Consider the following 13,472-nt stretch of genomic DNA (forward strand, 5'->3'; position numbering starts at 1 on the left):
CCCCCAGCTTTATGTGCTGAGCATGACGTCATATGGTGTGGAATATCCCTTTGGTCTCAGTTGGGGAGCTGTCCCGGCTGTGTCCCCTCCCAACTTCTTGTGCACCCCCAGCCTGCTCACTGGCGGGGTGGTGTGAGAAGCAGAAAAGGCTTTTCAACTGATAACTCTAAACTACAGAAAGTCCTAAGCCAGATCTGAGCAGGTGGGAATGAACACACAGGGCATCGCAATGCTTGACATATGTGCTGGATTTTTCTGCAAAAGCCGTATAGACCTGTTAGAGCAGCGCTGCTGAGAAAATGATATTTGTCCAATAATTTGCCAGCAGAGCTATTAGCTTAAGTTCATTGCAATGCTGGTGTGGCTGTATAGAGCACTGCAGAATGCTGGGGCTAGTTCAGGCTCAACTTGTGTGGATATCTCTCAGCTGTACTCCACTGGATGGTGTTGATGTGTCCTTAAATGACCTAGATGGTTAACTGAGTGAAAAAACCCTCTGATGTGGGAGCAGAACTTCAGGTCTGTGTCCTGTAACACTCTGCAGTCAGGGCTGAAATAACTATGTATGCCTTGTTCCAGCCCTCAGCATTTTGTCCAGGCTCTCAGAACCCTGGAGAAAACTCCACAAGTTTCTCACTAACAAGTAGCCATCACTAATTCCAGCAGTCTATTTCAGTGGTTTGTAAATTTGGTCTGTATTGCATCATTATTATTATTACTACTATTAGTATTACTGTGAGAAAGGTTACTGATACCTAGATAGAGTTCCAAATATCTCTATGATGTACGTAGCTTCACACAGCAGTGCAATTTTGTTCAGACATGGGCTTGCTTTATATTTCTTAGGCTGTAATCGTACATGCTTTCTTTTTTGTTGTGCAAACTCTAGACACACAGTTTAAACACTGACCTTTGAAGAATTTTTTCAGAAGATTTTTTTGAGGATATCTTCCAACTCCAAACTGATTTTTGTGATCAGTGAAAGTGTGAAGTCCCACTACATCTGGCTTTTCCAAGAACATTGTCCATTCTTCCTACTGTTCCTTCCTGAACAGATGATGGTGACAGCTAGGACAAGGGATCCCAGCTGTCTTTGTTGTCAGCCAGATAGAAGGAGCTAGGTCTAAGTCTTCATATGCTATTATTTTTTTTATTCTTAATTGTAATAAATAGCTTAGTTATTCCTTAGCTTGAAGTTACCCAGACTTGACCTGGGAGGTCTAGAGCACCCAGTGTTATGAGTCAGGGTGCTTCTGCTGCAGCGTATGGAGACATGCCAGTTTATATCAGAGCAGCTCAAAGTCTGGCTGCACACATTTAGAACAGAAGATCTGTTTCAAACCCTGATTTAAATGTGCAGGATTGAGCAGCCTGTTTTTGGTGTACGTTATGTATGTGCATGCAGAGGGGCTTGTTCAGATTTGTAGTGTAGTTGTGCCACTATTGAAAATCATACTTTTGAAAAGAGGGTCTTCTCACTTATGTTTCTCCTTCTTAAGCCACATCACTGAATGTCTTATGATCTGAAAGGATCCTTTCTGCCCTTCATGAATTTCCATGCCATGAGCTCCCTTACCTCCTCTTTGGTACACAAGGGATTCAATCAAAATTGAAAGGAATTATTTGATAAGTGTGTTTGTTGGGGTCCCCATCCCAGGGGCTGCTGCCAGAAAAGGAGAAAAGGGAGTCCATGGTCTTCACACCATGACAGGATTTTAGAGGCTGTTCCAGAGCCAATGGGGAAAAATACTGACTTTCATTTTATGTTAAGATAATGCAAGAATGTTTGAGATGATGTGGGCTAAAAATCTTTTAGTCAAAGAAGTAATAGTTATGGAAATCATAGTGCTGTAGAGAGAGGGACTCATACAACAAACACCATCTGATAGTATAAATATGGAGTTACCGGTGCAACAAACTAATTATATTTATTCCTACTTCTTACCTTTTAAGGGAAAAGAGACATGACTTTTATGAAGCATATAGGAGAGAAATTATGTATCCTTCCCAAAGTGTTAAATTTCAAGGAACTAATATTTTCCAAGGAATGTCCCAAATCCATATAATATTCTTAACATTCTGCATCACAATGCTTGTGCTGTGACCTTTACCACAGCAGATACATGTGTGAAAATATATTTATCCGGACAACTGTTTAATGGTTCGAAGGCTGAAGAGGCTGCTATGTAAATTACTGTAGCTGAAGCCTGCAATAAATTTTACATTTTCATTTAAACAAGATTTGATTTTTAACACTGTGTTTAAACTTTCCCCCCCTGCCCAAAGACAAACTCCAAACCGGTTCTGCCAACTTTTGACACAATTCAAATGTACACAGGGTAAAATCCTATTTGGATTCAGAGTTAATAGGAAATGAAGTTGAAAAACTTGGGAATCCTTTATTACATTTTTCAGCCTCCTTGGGATGCTTTTGTGAGATAATACACTGCAGATTTCCTAACAAAATTTTTGCTAATGTAAGTTCTTGGCATACTGAGGATAAAATTAGCTCACAGAGACAATATTGGCAAAGAATTAAAAAAATGGAAGACTGCAAGTAAAATTCTGCCTTCAGTTATCCCCAGGCATTCCTGAGAGGACTTTGTGGAACTGCCAACAATAACTGAGGGTTAAATTTTACATTTTTTATGTATGTGATGAAAATTTCATTTATGGAGTTTATGTGAAGAATATATATGTCAAGTATGTGGAAGTTATGCATGGGGTACTCAGAAATAAAGATGTCAAACAAGCTTGTTTTATTTGCTAACATGGACTTGAATGTGTACCTTTTTTTTTTCTTTAAGGTTAGAGAGTACTCAAAAATGATTGAACTGTATCAGCAGCAAATCCTTAATCTAACCATCAGAGTGGAGCATATGGAGAAAAGCAGTGTATCTTACGCACAACTGGACTTCCAGTTACTGAAAGTGGAAATCAGTGACCTAGAGAGACTGGTCACTCAGCTGAAATCCAGCCTTGTTGGAAGCAATGTCATCGTTGAGCAAATATATTTGGAGGTATTGCCAGACTCTTAATTAGCCACAGAGGGTTCAAATATACAGATAGTCTATTCTCTCTTTAGTATTTAGGTTGAGGAAATGTAGCCTGTCTCTACTGCAGCCAGTGGAATTATTTTAGCATTTCATCAGCATAAATTAAAATAAAGCTTGACCTTAAATGTATTAACAGCTTTTTCCTTGATATAGAGCACAGAAAAGCAAAGAAACCTCAAAAGAAATGGGGACCTCTTTATTTTTGCCAACTACCTGCCTGAAAGTTAACAGTTTTGCATAGTGTTAAGTGCAGAGCTGATTAAATTATTATAATAAATATTAATTTATAGACCCCCATGCTTGAAAGCCTCTGTGCTTTAACTTAGATAATTAAAAAATCAGCTTCTGGTTGCTAGGGCAGTGGCCCAATCAATATGAAATCAAGAAGTGGGAAAGACTATCACCTTCCCAGCAGACTATAAATCACATTTTCAAAACTGTAATTAATCACTCACCTAGAGAGAATAATTTATTCAGATGGAAAGTGAAATATAATTTTCTCCATTGTCCTCTAGATCATCAAGTAGGTGATTGAGAACATTATTTATCTTTGCAAATAAAATTTCCAGATACTTTTGTAAGGCTGGAATAAGTACTTTTTATATATAATAGCTAGTACTTGCCTAAGACTTACTGGATACTTTTATGCTATGTATAAAATAACACTATATTTTTACATTATGGTATACAACGGAGTGTTAAAGCATTTCCTTGTGGTCACATACCTCTGCTGGAAATGTAAAGTTCAGGCTAGCAGGATAAGGTCTATTTTTAGGGATATTTCTTAAAACCTGTTCTGTAGCATCTTCTATGGTATGACCAACCCTGCCTGCAAATATCTGTAAAATAAAGTTGACAGAAATTTAAACTTGCTCTCTTTTTTTTTTCTCTAGATCACAAATCTGACTATATTGGTAAATGAACTAGAGTCACTGGACAAAAACAATGTCCTTGCAATTCGTCGACAAATTGTGTCTCTGCAGAATCGATTAAAAGAGTGTGAAGAGAGCACAAATAAAACTACAGTACCCCCTTATTTCCCACCAGGTAAGAATTTCTCTTGTATATCAGATAAGAAACAACATAATACATGGGTAGAACAGTAAATGCAGAGATTTCCCTTTGTTAATATTAAATACAATTATAATGATACGACTTAGCTCTTGAAAAATCGAGCAGACAGCTCCTAATGTTTCATCAATGGGTTCAAAAGGAAAATGAGGGCAGGAAGCAAACCCAGACACAGTAGCTGTTTTCAACTGGAAAAACTTGTAATTTTCCTCTCACCTGCAGTGCAAAAACAATTCTCTACCCCCCTTCTCTTTTTCAAAACAATTACCTTTTTTGTGGGAAACTATGTTTTTTTCTGACCAGCTTTGATTTTTAATAGTTCCTGTGAAAGTGACCAGTGTCATGGCAATTTTGCTCTAATGCTGCTTGGGAAACGTATGAGGAACAGTTGATGTACTAAAGCTGTTGGTACGCAAGCTCCAGAAGGTAGCTTTGCATGAAGATTACTTTTGCTTCACAGGCAAAAGATTCTTCTAAATCAGAAGGTCAAGAACCTTGGGGGGAAATTCTGGTCTCAGGGAAATAAGTGGGAGCTTTATTACTGATTTCAGCGGAACTAGGATTTTATCATTTTCTTAACTAGGAAAGGTTATGTTCTGGGTCTTAGATTAGTGGTTCCCAGAGTGCAGTTCATATAAAAGTATGAACAGTCACAGGGCATGTGGTAATCAGTTTACAACTGGAATAATTTTTGTCTTGACAGTGTGTTCAGTTTGAAAAATCACATTGTGAGTGAATCATAGTCTGAGAAATTTTGAGAGTCAGATATGATACACTGGAGCAAACCATTTAGGAAACACTAGTTTAGGTATGCCAGGTCAAGCATCCCACTTGCTAACAGACAGGAGGATTTGTGGAACTGTGTTGATCCCCTGAGTGTTTTATACACTGGGAGTTCCTTTTGACAGAGTATTGTAAGAGAGAAAGTGCTCTGTTGTATACAATACCCAGGGGAAGGATCCTGCTTTGCCACATAAGCTGGTTAGCAATCAGCTAGAGGAGCCCCCAAAAAAGAAGGAGTGGTGTCCTGCTTGCAAGGAGCACAGATTTGCACCTACTAGCATTTACCTCTCATCACCTTGGAGCCAGCTAGTTGAAACATCTCGTTGGAAAGGTGAGAGGCAGAAATACAAGCTTCCCTAAGGGTCAGCCACCTTTCCTATTGCGATCTCCTTAGGGCTTCATGGCGGGGGGGGGGGGGGGGGCACTTCTCTGACAGGATGCATGAGTAACACCTTGTCTGGGGATCAGGCAGGAGAGAAAGCTGAAACAAAAACCTGCATTGCAAAATCTCAAGGCCCTTCTCTGCTCCTTAAGGAAGGGCTTAAAATGTCTCATTGAAAAAAAAGAAGCAGCGATGTTTTAAAAGTATTTGAAGGGCATCTCATTGATTTATTGAGGGTGACGGCGTGTGGAAAGAAACAGCCTCTTTCTCTTCAAGCCTACAGCAAGCCTTTGTTTCAGTGAGAAAGTACTGGGCTCTGGAACAAGAATACTGTGTCCTTCCATGAGTGATGGAGGAAGGGGCTGCTTTTACACCTGGGTGGTTGGCGTGAGCGTCTGTGGGATGTAGGAGCTTTCACAGAGTTGGAAAGGGAGGTCTATGATTCACAGTGCAGCTCCATGCAGGGATAGGCAAGTCATGCCTAGAGCAGGATAATAGCTCTGGGATGGGTAAATGTAACTGTATAGGATTGTGACCATAATAGAATTATTTAGCATTGCTTCTTAGGGCACGATGGGGAGATGGATAGCATTTATCTGGGACCAAAATGGCATTGCTTTAGCGTTGCCTTACTCCTGACTGGTGTGCCAGCTAGCTCAGGCACCTTTGCATGTCACTGCGTTGTGTGGGAATGACAGAGAAGAAAATAACCTAGAAGGCCAAGACCCCGGGTGGTATGAACAATGATAGCTCCATTGACTTCCAGAGAATTACCACCACTGACATCAGCTGAGGACATCCCCTGGTGTTATCTGTGAGTTTATCTCCTGCCCACAGCAATAGGAATGCCGGAAGGGTTGGAAGATGTGTGTGGGTGTATTGTCATGGCCACCTTTAGGGTGAGGGTGGTCTCTGAGGCTGGCACAAAAGAATGGCAGAGCAACTGCGGAGGGCTGGCAAGTTCCCTGCGTGTTGGGAGATGCCAGCTATAGATAACCCAGGTGTTATGTAGGCTCAGATCCCTGCTAATCCATGCAGGACTGGCGTATCCTGACTTTGCGCGCCTGGTGGGGAGCAAATATTCTCTGGGCAGAGAACTTTGCAGAGCAATTACATGTCCTGCAGACTGTACCTGAAAACAAGTAGTAGTAGGAAGATGTTATTTGTTCAGGAGGTGGAGTAAGTATGTGGGAAATCTGCATTTTCTAGAGGGTCATTTTGGAGGCTTTGCATGGATGCTCACACCTAGGCCTCTGAAGCTCTCTAGCACTCATTTACGCATTTGAACGCAATTTCCATACGTTTTCTGTGCAAGCTTGAATGACTTGAATTCCTGCCAAACCATTTGGCCTTGCCCTGCTTTTAGTTCATATTATATTTATAATGTTTGTATTAAACTGAATCTTTGTCCTGTTTTCAGACTGCATTTTCTTTCCTCCTTCATCCTCTCTCCTGCATATTTTGGGTAGGCAACATGAACTAGAGAGAGCTTGGCTAATCCCCAAGCTGTCTAAGACCATGAAGTCTAAAGGCAAGTTTAATTAAAGCTTCTTGCTTCTCAGTGCTGTAGTACACAGCCCCTCTGACTCTGTCCCCCAAGGCTTTTGCTGCTGTATTTCTCAGAGTGAGCAGACCTGTTCTCAAACAACATAGCAGAAAGAAATCACGGGTCTCCATTTGCCTTTCTCTCCGACTGGAAAGGTGGGTGTCTGAGTATCTGAGATGGGGCTCGGTAAATACATAGTTTATCATCCTCATCCTCATCACTGGCTTTCCTATCTGCAGCAGTTCCTTGCATCTCTCTCCTCACCACTCTGGTAGGAAGAAGTATTTATCCATTCGTTTTTCTTTTGCGCTGATCTCATCTGGCTGCATCAGGACAGGTATAGAGGGAAAAGACCCCAGGATGGTTCTTTGAGGACTCTGCAGCAGATTCTTTGTCACATCTCACTGAAATGATCTGAGAGAGGCAGCAGGGAGAAGTGAGTCAGATGAGACTCTCAAAGGCAAAGAAAGAAAGAAAGGAAAAAATAAAAAAAGAGAAAAGCTTTTTTTTCTGGCTTTTATACATTTAGAAATTAAGGATTTCAAGTTACTGGTGAATAGGTCTCAGCAGGAGGAAGACCTGGTGTAGCCTAATGCCGAAACTCAAGTAATCCTATTGGAGTCTTATAGTGACTTCGCTTTTACCTTATATTTTACCTCCTATGTACCCAAGATGTCTGTGTTTTTGAAGTGTTTTGGGTTGTGTTTTGAAATGAATACGTCCATACACAAAGAGAGAGACATGCCTACAGGCACCTGAAAAGAGCTGGCCAGTGCCTCCTCTCCAGGACTGCCTGAACTGCCCCTGGAGACACATGTATTTCTCCACTGGCAATGGAGGGAGCTCAGCTGAGGCACCTGAACTTTTAGTTGCCTGAAGGTAGGTCAGATGAACTCCAGCCCTCCACCTCATCCCCTGTTAGATGCTGACAACATAAGTCTTCTCTGACACAGCTGTCAGCCTGCGTCTGTGCCCCATGATACTGGTGAAGACTGAGGTGTCTGTGTGGGTCTTCCCATGTCAGTGAGACAGCAGGAGGCAAGATGAGCCTTTCCCCTGGCAGTTCTGTCTCCTGTGTCTCAAGCCGTAGTAAGGCTGGTAACAGCTCACACATCTGGATGCGGTGGTTCATCTGATGGGAGAGAAGGGTGCACATCTGGTGCTTGGGAGCATGCGTGAGAGTGTAGCACCAGCCTGCTCCTGGTCTCTGTGCCCTTCATGGGAGTTCCTTTAAATGTGGGTCCCACCTTGTCTCATGACCTTCAGCTGCATAGGCGAACTATGGTCCCTTCTCTGCAATCAGATGCAGCTGCTTGGTGGGGGGAGGCTGCTGGAGTTTTTTTGGCACCTGTATTGTTGGAATGAGAAGCTGATGTGCTCTGCAAGTGCTTCAGAGTGAAGTGGGTGAAGCGAGACCAACGGGATGCGTCTCATGCTCTGTTCTGCAGCCCGTTAGCCAAGCAAGTCAGGCTCCCTCCAGTCCTGACAACTAAGTGCCAAGCTCCTTTTCTGATGAATCAGAAGGATTAGTAAACAACTGAGCTGAGATACTGGTTCTTTATGTAGGGAGAAGGAGACGTACATGTGTATGTACCTATGCTAGTCCTCATCTCGCCTATTTGCTACATAAGCATGAAACAAAGGAAGGCAAGAATACCAGGGCGTCATTTATCAGTGGCCCAAAACAGTGGAGAAAGGAGTTAAAAACTTGAAAGTTTGAATAATGCATATGGATTTATTTCAAGTACCTTCTAATATTTACAAAATTACATGACACTTTGTTTCCTTTGTGCATTTTTTTCCCCACAAGATCCAGACAGGGAGGCAAGTTTAGATTAAATAAACAACAATGAATTCTTCTGAACCTGTGCAGAAGACAGATCACCCCCTGACTACCACAGAGTTTTTTGGTAAAAAACCCAATAATTCTGGGAGAGTTTTCAAGGAAATAAAAATCAAGCACATACTCTATAGAAGCCTCAGACAATTTTTGATGTCATTAAAACGGAACACGCTTCTAACTTTATTTTAATAATTCATTGTTTCATAAATAAAAACCAAACAAGTGTTCAGCAGAGAGATCTCTTTAAGGGAAGAAATAATAATTTATTATTTCTTTTGTAAAAAAAGGTCTCTCTGCTGAACACACATTTTTTTTTTATTTATGAAACTCATTTATCAGTGGTCCAAAACAGTGGAGAAAGGAGTTAAAAACTTGAAAGTTTGAATAATGCATATGGATTTATTTCAAGTACCTTCTAATATTTACAAAATTACATGACACTTTGTTTCCTTTGTGCATTTTTTTCCCCACAAGATCCAGACAGGGAGGCAAGTTTAGATTAAATAAACAACAATGAATTCTTCTGAACCTGTGCAGAAGACAGATCACCCCCTGACTACCACAGAGTTTTTTGGTAAAAAACCCAATAATTCTGGGAGAGTTTTCAAGGAAATAAAAATCAAGCACATACTCTATAGAAGCCTCAGACAATTTTTGATGTCATTAAAACGGAACACGCTTCTAACTTTATTTTAATAATTCATTGTTTCATAAATAAAAACCAAACAAGTGTTCAGCAGAGAGATCTCTTTAAGGGAAGAAATAATAATTTATTATTTCTTTTGTAAAAAAAGGTCTCTCTGCTGAACACACGTTTGTTTTTTATTTATGAAACAATATGTATGAATTTAAAATAAATCTGGAATTGTGTTCTGCTTAATGACATGAAAAATTATTTGAGGTCGCATATAGATGAGCTTAGCAGTGCTTCACTACCTGCAAGCTTCGGTGCTATATTTTTCTAAACAAATCAAGAGTTTTAGAGCATTTAATAACCATTTAAATCTGAGATAAGTTTATTGTGATTTCAGCACAGTAATATATTCAATGTGTCACCAGCTTAAAAGAAGCCCTCATGCCGGAGGTAACAATACATAATAGAGATATAAGAAAAAAACCAGTTCAAATTGATTTATGGAGTTGGCAGGCTGCAAGCCATTTCGCACTGTCTGCCTTAGCTTTCTTCCTTTGCATGAGCTGAGGTATAAGCACCTCCAAACGTTGGTATCTGCGCCAAGTGCTGAGGCCATGTTACTAGCCATGCTATGTGCCATTTCCAGAGATACAGCCTGGCTAGCCATACAGCAGTGCCTTCTTTGTGTGCTATATTTGGAAATGAGGTTTCTGCTCCGGGGCCTCGTCCTTTGTAAAGAACTTAAGTGCATGCTTAAATGCTCATCTGCTCCGAGCCAGGAATGCTGATTCGCATCTATTCTTGGTGGCACGGAGGGAAGCAGTGTTCTCCCAGGGAAGCATTGTTCACCCAGGGTCATCCCACATTTCAGCCGCAAGAATCCTGGGACGCAAAAGCGGCTGGGGGAGGAGATGGGGTTGTTCACAACTCGTGTCACCCTCTCTGCCATGAGCTGGGCACTCAGTGATGCAGAGGTGCTCCCATGGGCAATACTGACCCCAAGGAAGTTGCCAACGTGGCCTGGGGACACAGGGATTTAGCTCAGCATAGTGATTTATATTTAATATAAAGCTGCTCCCCATCTTCCTCACAGATGTTGAGAGGACGCTGCAGATGAATCACATGTCCCCCAAGTCACTAGTGCAAGACAGCACAAAACTGTGAGGGGTGAAGGTGTTATGTAGTGGAAGGAGACAAATACTACATTTTGAGAAAGGAGGAGACATGGAGAGTGTCACTGCCCAAATCAACTTTATACATTGGCACAAATGTTACCCTCTTTCTTGTACATTTCTAACATTCAGGCCACAGGTTTCCTCATCCCAGAGGCAGAGCACCTTCCCCCTGGGCAAGGCAGATCAGAAAAAGATTTCTCTGCGTTTGCAACAGTCCATTTTTCACAAAATATCTTGTTTCCCACTCTTTTTCAAAGTAGACTACTTCAGATTGGTCTGTCTCCACATTTCCCTCTATCTGTGGGATAGACTAGGATGCCTTTGAGAACAAGATACCTCCTAGGATTTTTCTGTCAGTGGCTTTAGGAGTTTTCAATTCAGCTCCGTAAGTATTGTCTGGCCTTGCTTAGGGATGGCCAGCCTTGAGGGCAGAAGGTAAATTCTCTCTCTGTTATTTCTCTTTCTTCTTTGTGCTAAGACATAGGTTGTTTATATGCCAGACATCCTTTCATATGACTGAGCTTATGAACAGCCTTTCTTACAGGCTGTAAGCAATCGTGACATGGTACCCACGCAAAGTATCAAAACCTCAAAAGATAAGTTTGACTTTCATCATTGACGCCATAGCTGGTGGTGCACGGAGTTGCTGTGCTGAGGGAGGTATTATTAACATCAAACAGTTGTGGCCATTAATTTATCCATTAATTGACATGTGAGACTTGGGTCTATTCATATTATACTCCATTTTTAATAAGGAAAGCTGTCTGGTGGCTAGAGCACCCCACTGAACTGGGAAACATTGGAGAACCACTAAGCTTGTGAGCTGGTGCCAGTCACTTGACATCTCTGTCTCCATTACCTCAGGTGAACATATCCTTACAATGAAAACTCTGGGACACTTCTGTGGCAGGAATACAAAAAGCTAATGTTAACACTTGGAAAAAAGCATGCTGGTTTTTGCCAGGGGCAGCTTCAGACTCATCAGAGGCCCACAGACATTTCTGAGTGGAGGATTTTTTCCACCAGTGACTTACAATATTGAGAATTTATCAGGAAGCAGGAATGTCACTGCCATTCAGCACGAGTAAAAGGAAAGTATTTCTTGTATCTAAATTCATTTTTCCATGATCCTGAAAATGGCTTCATAGTTGATATGTGGAAAACAGAGCTGTTCTGGTTCAGCTTGAAGTCATATTCTCTTTAGAGTTGCCTCACGTGAAAACTCGGAGTAATATCTGTCTACATTTCCTAGGCTGTGATTGTTACTGTCTGCAGATTTCTTTGAGGGCCTGAGCTGGAAGGCACCATGTGGCTGTGATGCACTGTGATTCTGACAGCAGAATGCTAATCTGAAATGTGACTCTGGAATTACTGCTGCTGCTGCTCTTTCCTTCCCCTCCGCAGTGAAATACACAGAAATCAGATGCTCCTCTTTCTTTTTTCCCCATCTCCCATGCTCTCAGTTCCACTGAGGTAGAAAATAACCTAAAATGCTTCTGAAATTGTATTTTCCAAGGGATTTCCTAGTGCATCAGGCTGGCATGCATCAAATGGGTAGAAACAGAAATCTGTCCCTTGTCTGGAACAGCGCAGTGAGCACTTATTTTCTGAGAATTAATCCTGACTGAGGATGGATGTCCCTACCTTTTCTCCACCCCCTCCCCACCCTGATAGCTGTAATAATATGTACTCTATTTTTTTTACTAACTTTCTGAGTCAACTTGGAACACTTAGTGCCATCCAGTTGCTGACCTTGGCCCAAAATGAGCCTTTTACACATGAAGCTATGCATTTATGTCTGTGCTTTGCCACAAAGCTAATCCCTAGTAAGCACACTCTAGAGCCTACAGTATGCAAAACCTCTCTCCTAATGATGACATTTGGAAAACCTGTTTTTTTTCTCTTTAATTGCAGGTAGCTGCATTCACCGTGGACTGCTGAATGTTAGCCAGCCCTATATTGTAAAGCTGAACTGGAGAGGATTTTCCTACAAATATGGTTCCTGGGGTAGAGATTACTCTCCCTCTAACCCAGAGAAGGAAGTCTATTGGGTTGCACCACTGAACACAGATGGGAGATACTTGCAATACTACAGAATTTATAGTTCCTTTGATAATTTGCTGCTGTTTAAACCCATGTATGAAAGTACAATAACATATGGGGAAGGAAGTGGTGCTGCCCTTTATAATAATTATTTGTACTATCATGCTTATAGTTCAAGATATATGGTAAAGCATGATTTAAAAACAAACACCATGGTTTTGCGGAAGGAGCTTCCAGATGCCGTTACCGGTAACCGTTTCTCTTATGCAGGTGTATCATGGCAAGACATAGATTTTGCCGTGGATGAAAGTGGGTTATGGGTAATATATTCAACAGAAAATAGCATGGGCAACATTGTGATTAGCAAACTCAATGAGACCACACTTGATGTGCTAAATACTTGGCAGACAAGACAGTACAAGCCATCTGTTTCCAATGCTTTCATGTTATGTGGTGTTCTGTACGCCACAAGGCCAATGAGCACTAGGAAAGAGGAAATCTTCTACACATATGACACGAGTACTGGCCAAGAAGGTCGTATTAGTGTCATTATGGATAAAAAGTTAGATACAATCCAGAGTATTGATTATAACCCCACAGATCAGAAACTGTATGTTTACAATGATGGTTACCTTCTAAGATATGATATGACCTTTCAGCCTTAGCATCTCAGTGACATAAGCATGCAGTAAAACTGGCAGCAGCTAAAACGAGAGATCCGATACGCCTTTAGACAATGCTATTGCCAGTTTAGAGTTAATTTGGTCTGATGTACTGTATCTGTGGGTGTTATATATATTACATACAATCTTTAAAGGAATTGCCCGCTCTGGTCAGTAGTATTGCTGGCAGCAGTGTTTGGCAGTACTGGGTTCTTTAGGTTTTGATCGGTGTTTATTGGTGCTCGGTGCTTTACAATTGTCCCGCCTCTAAGGGTAA

General features: G+C 41.2%; 1 protein-coding gene across 1 annotated transcript in view; it reads left to right on the plus strand.

Annotated features, from left to right (window-relative positions):
* OLFM4 (olfactomedin 4) overlaps nt 1-13,198 on the plus strand; it is a 23,093-nt gene extending 9,895 nt beyond the window's left edge. Inside the window, exons 4-6 of the mRNA XM_009275650.1 lie at nt 2,808-3,020; nt 3,950-4,103; nt 12,405-13,198. Coding sequence (XP_009273925.1) covers nt 2,808-3,020; nt 3,950-4,103; nt 12,405-13,198 — 1,161 coding nt within the window. The remainder of the gene's footprint in view (nt 1-2,807; nt 3,021-3,949; nt 4,104-12,404) is intronic.
* The last annotated feature ends 274 nt before the right edge of the window (nt 13,199-13,472 follow it).

The sequence above is a fragment of the Aptenodytes forsteri genome, unplaced genomic scaffold (genome assembly GCF_000699145.1).
Source record: "Aptenodytes forsteri isolate BGI_AS27 unplaced genomic scaffold, ASM69914v1 Scaffold172, whole genome shotgun sequence".
In the NCBI taxonomy this organism is placed as follows: Eukaryota; Metazoa; Chordata; class Aves; order Sphenisciformes; family Spheniscidae; genus Aptenodytes; species Aptenodytes forsteri.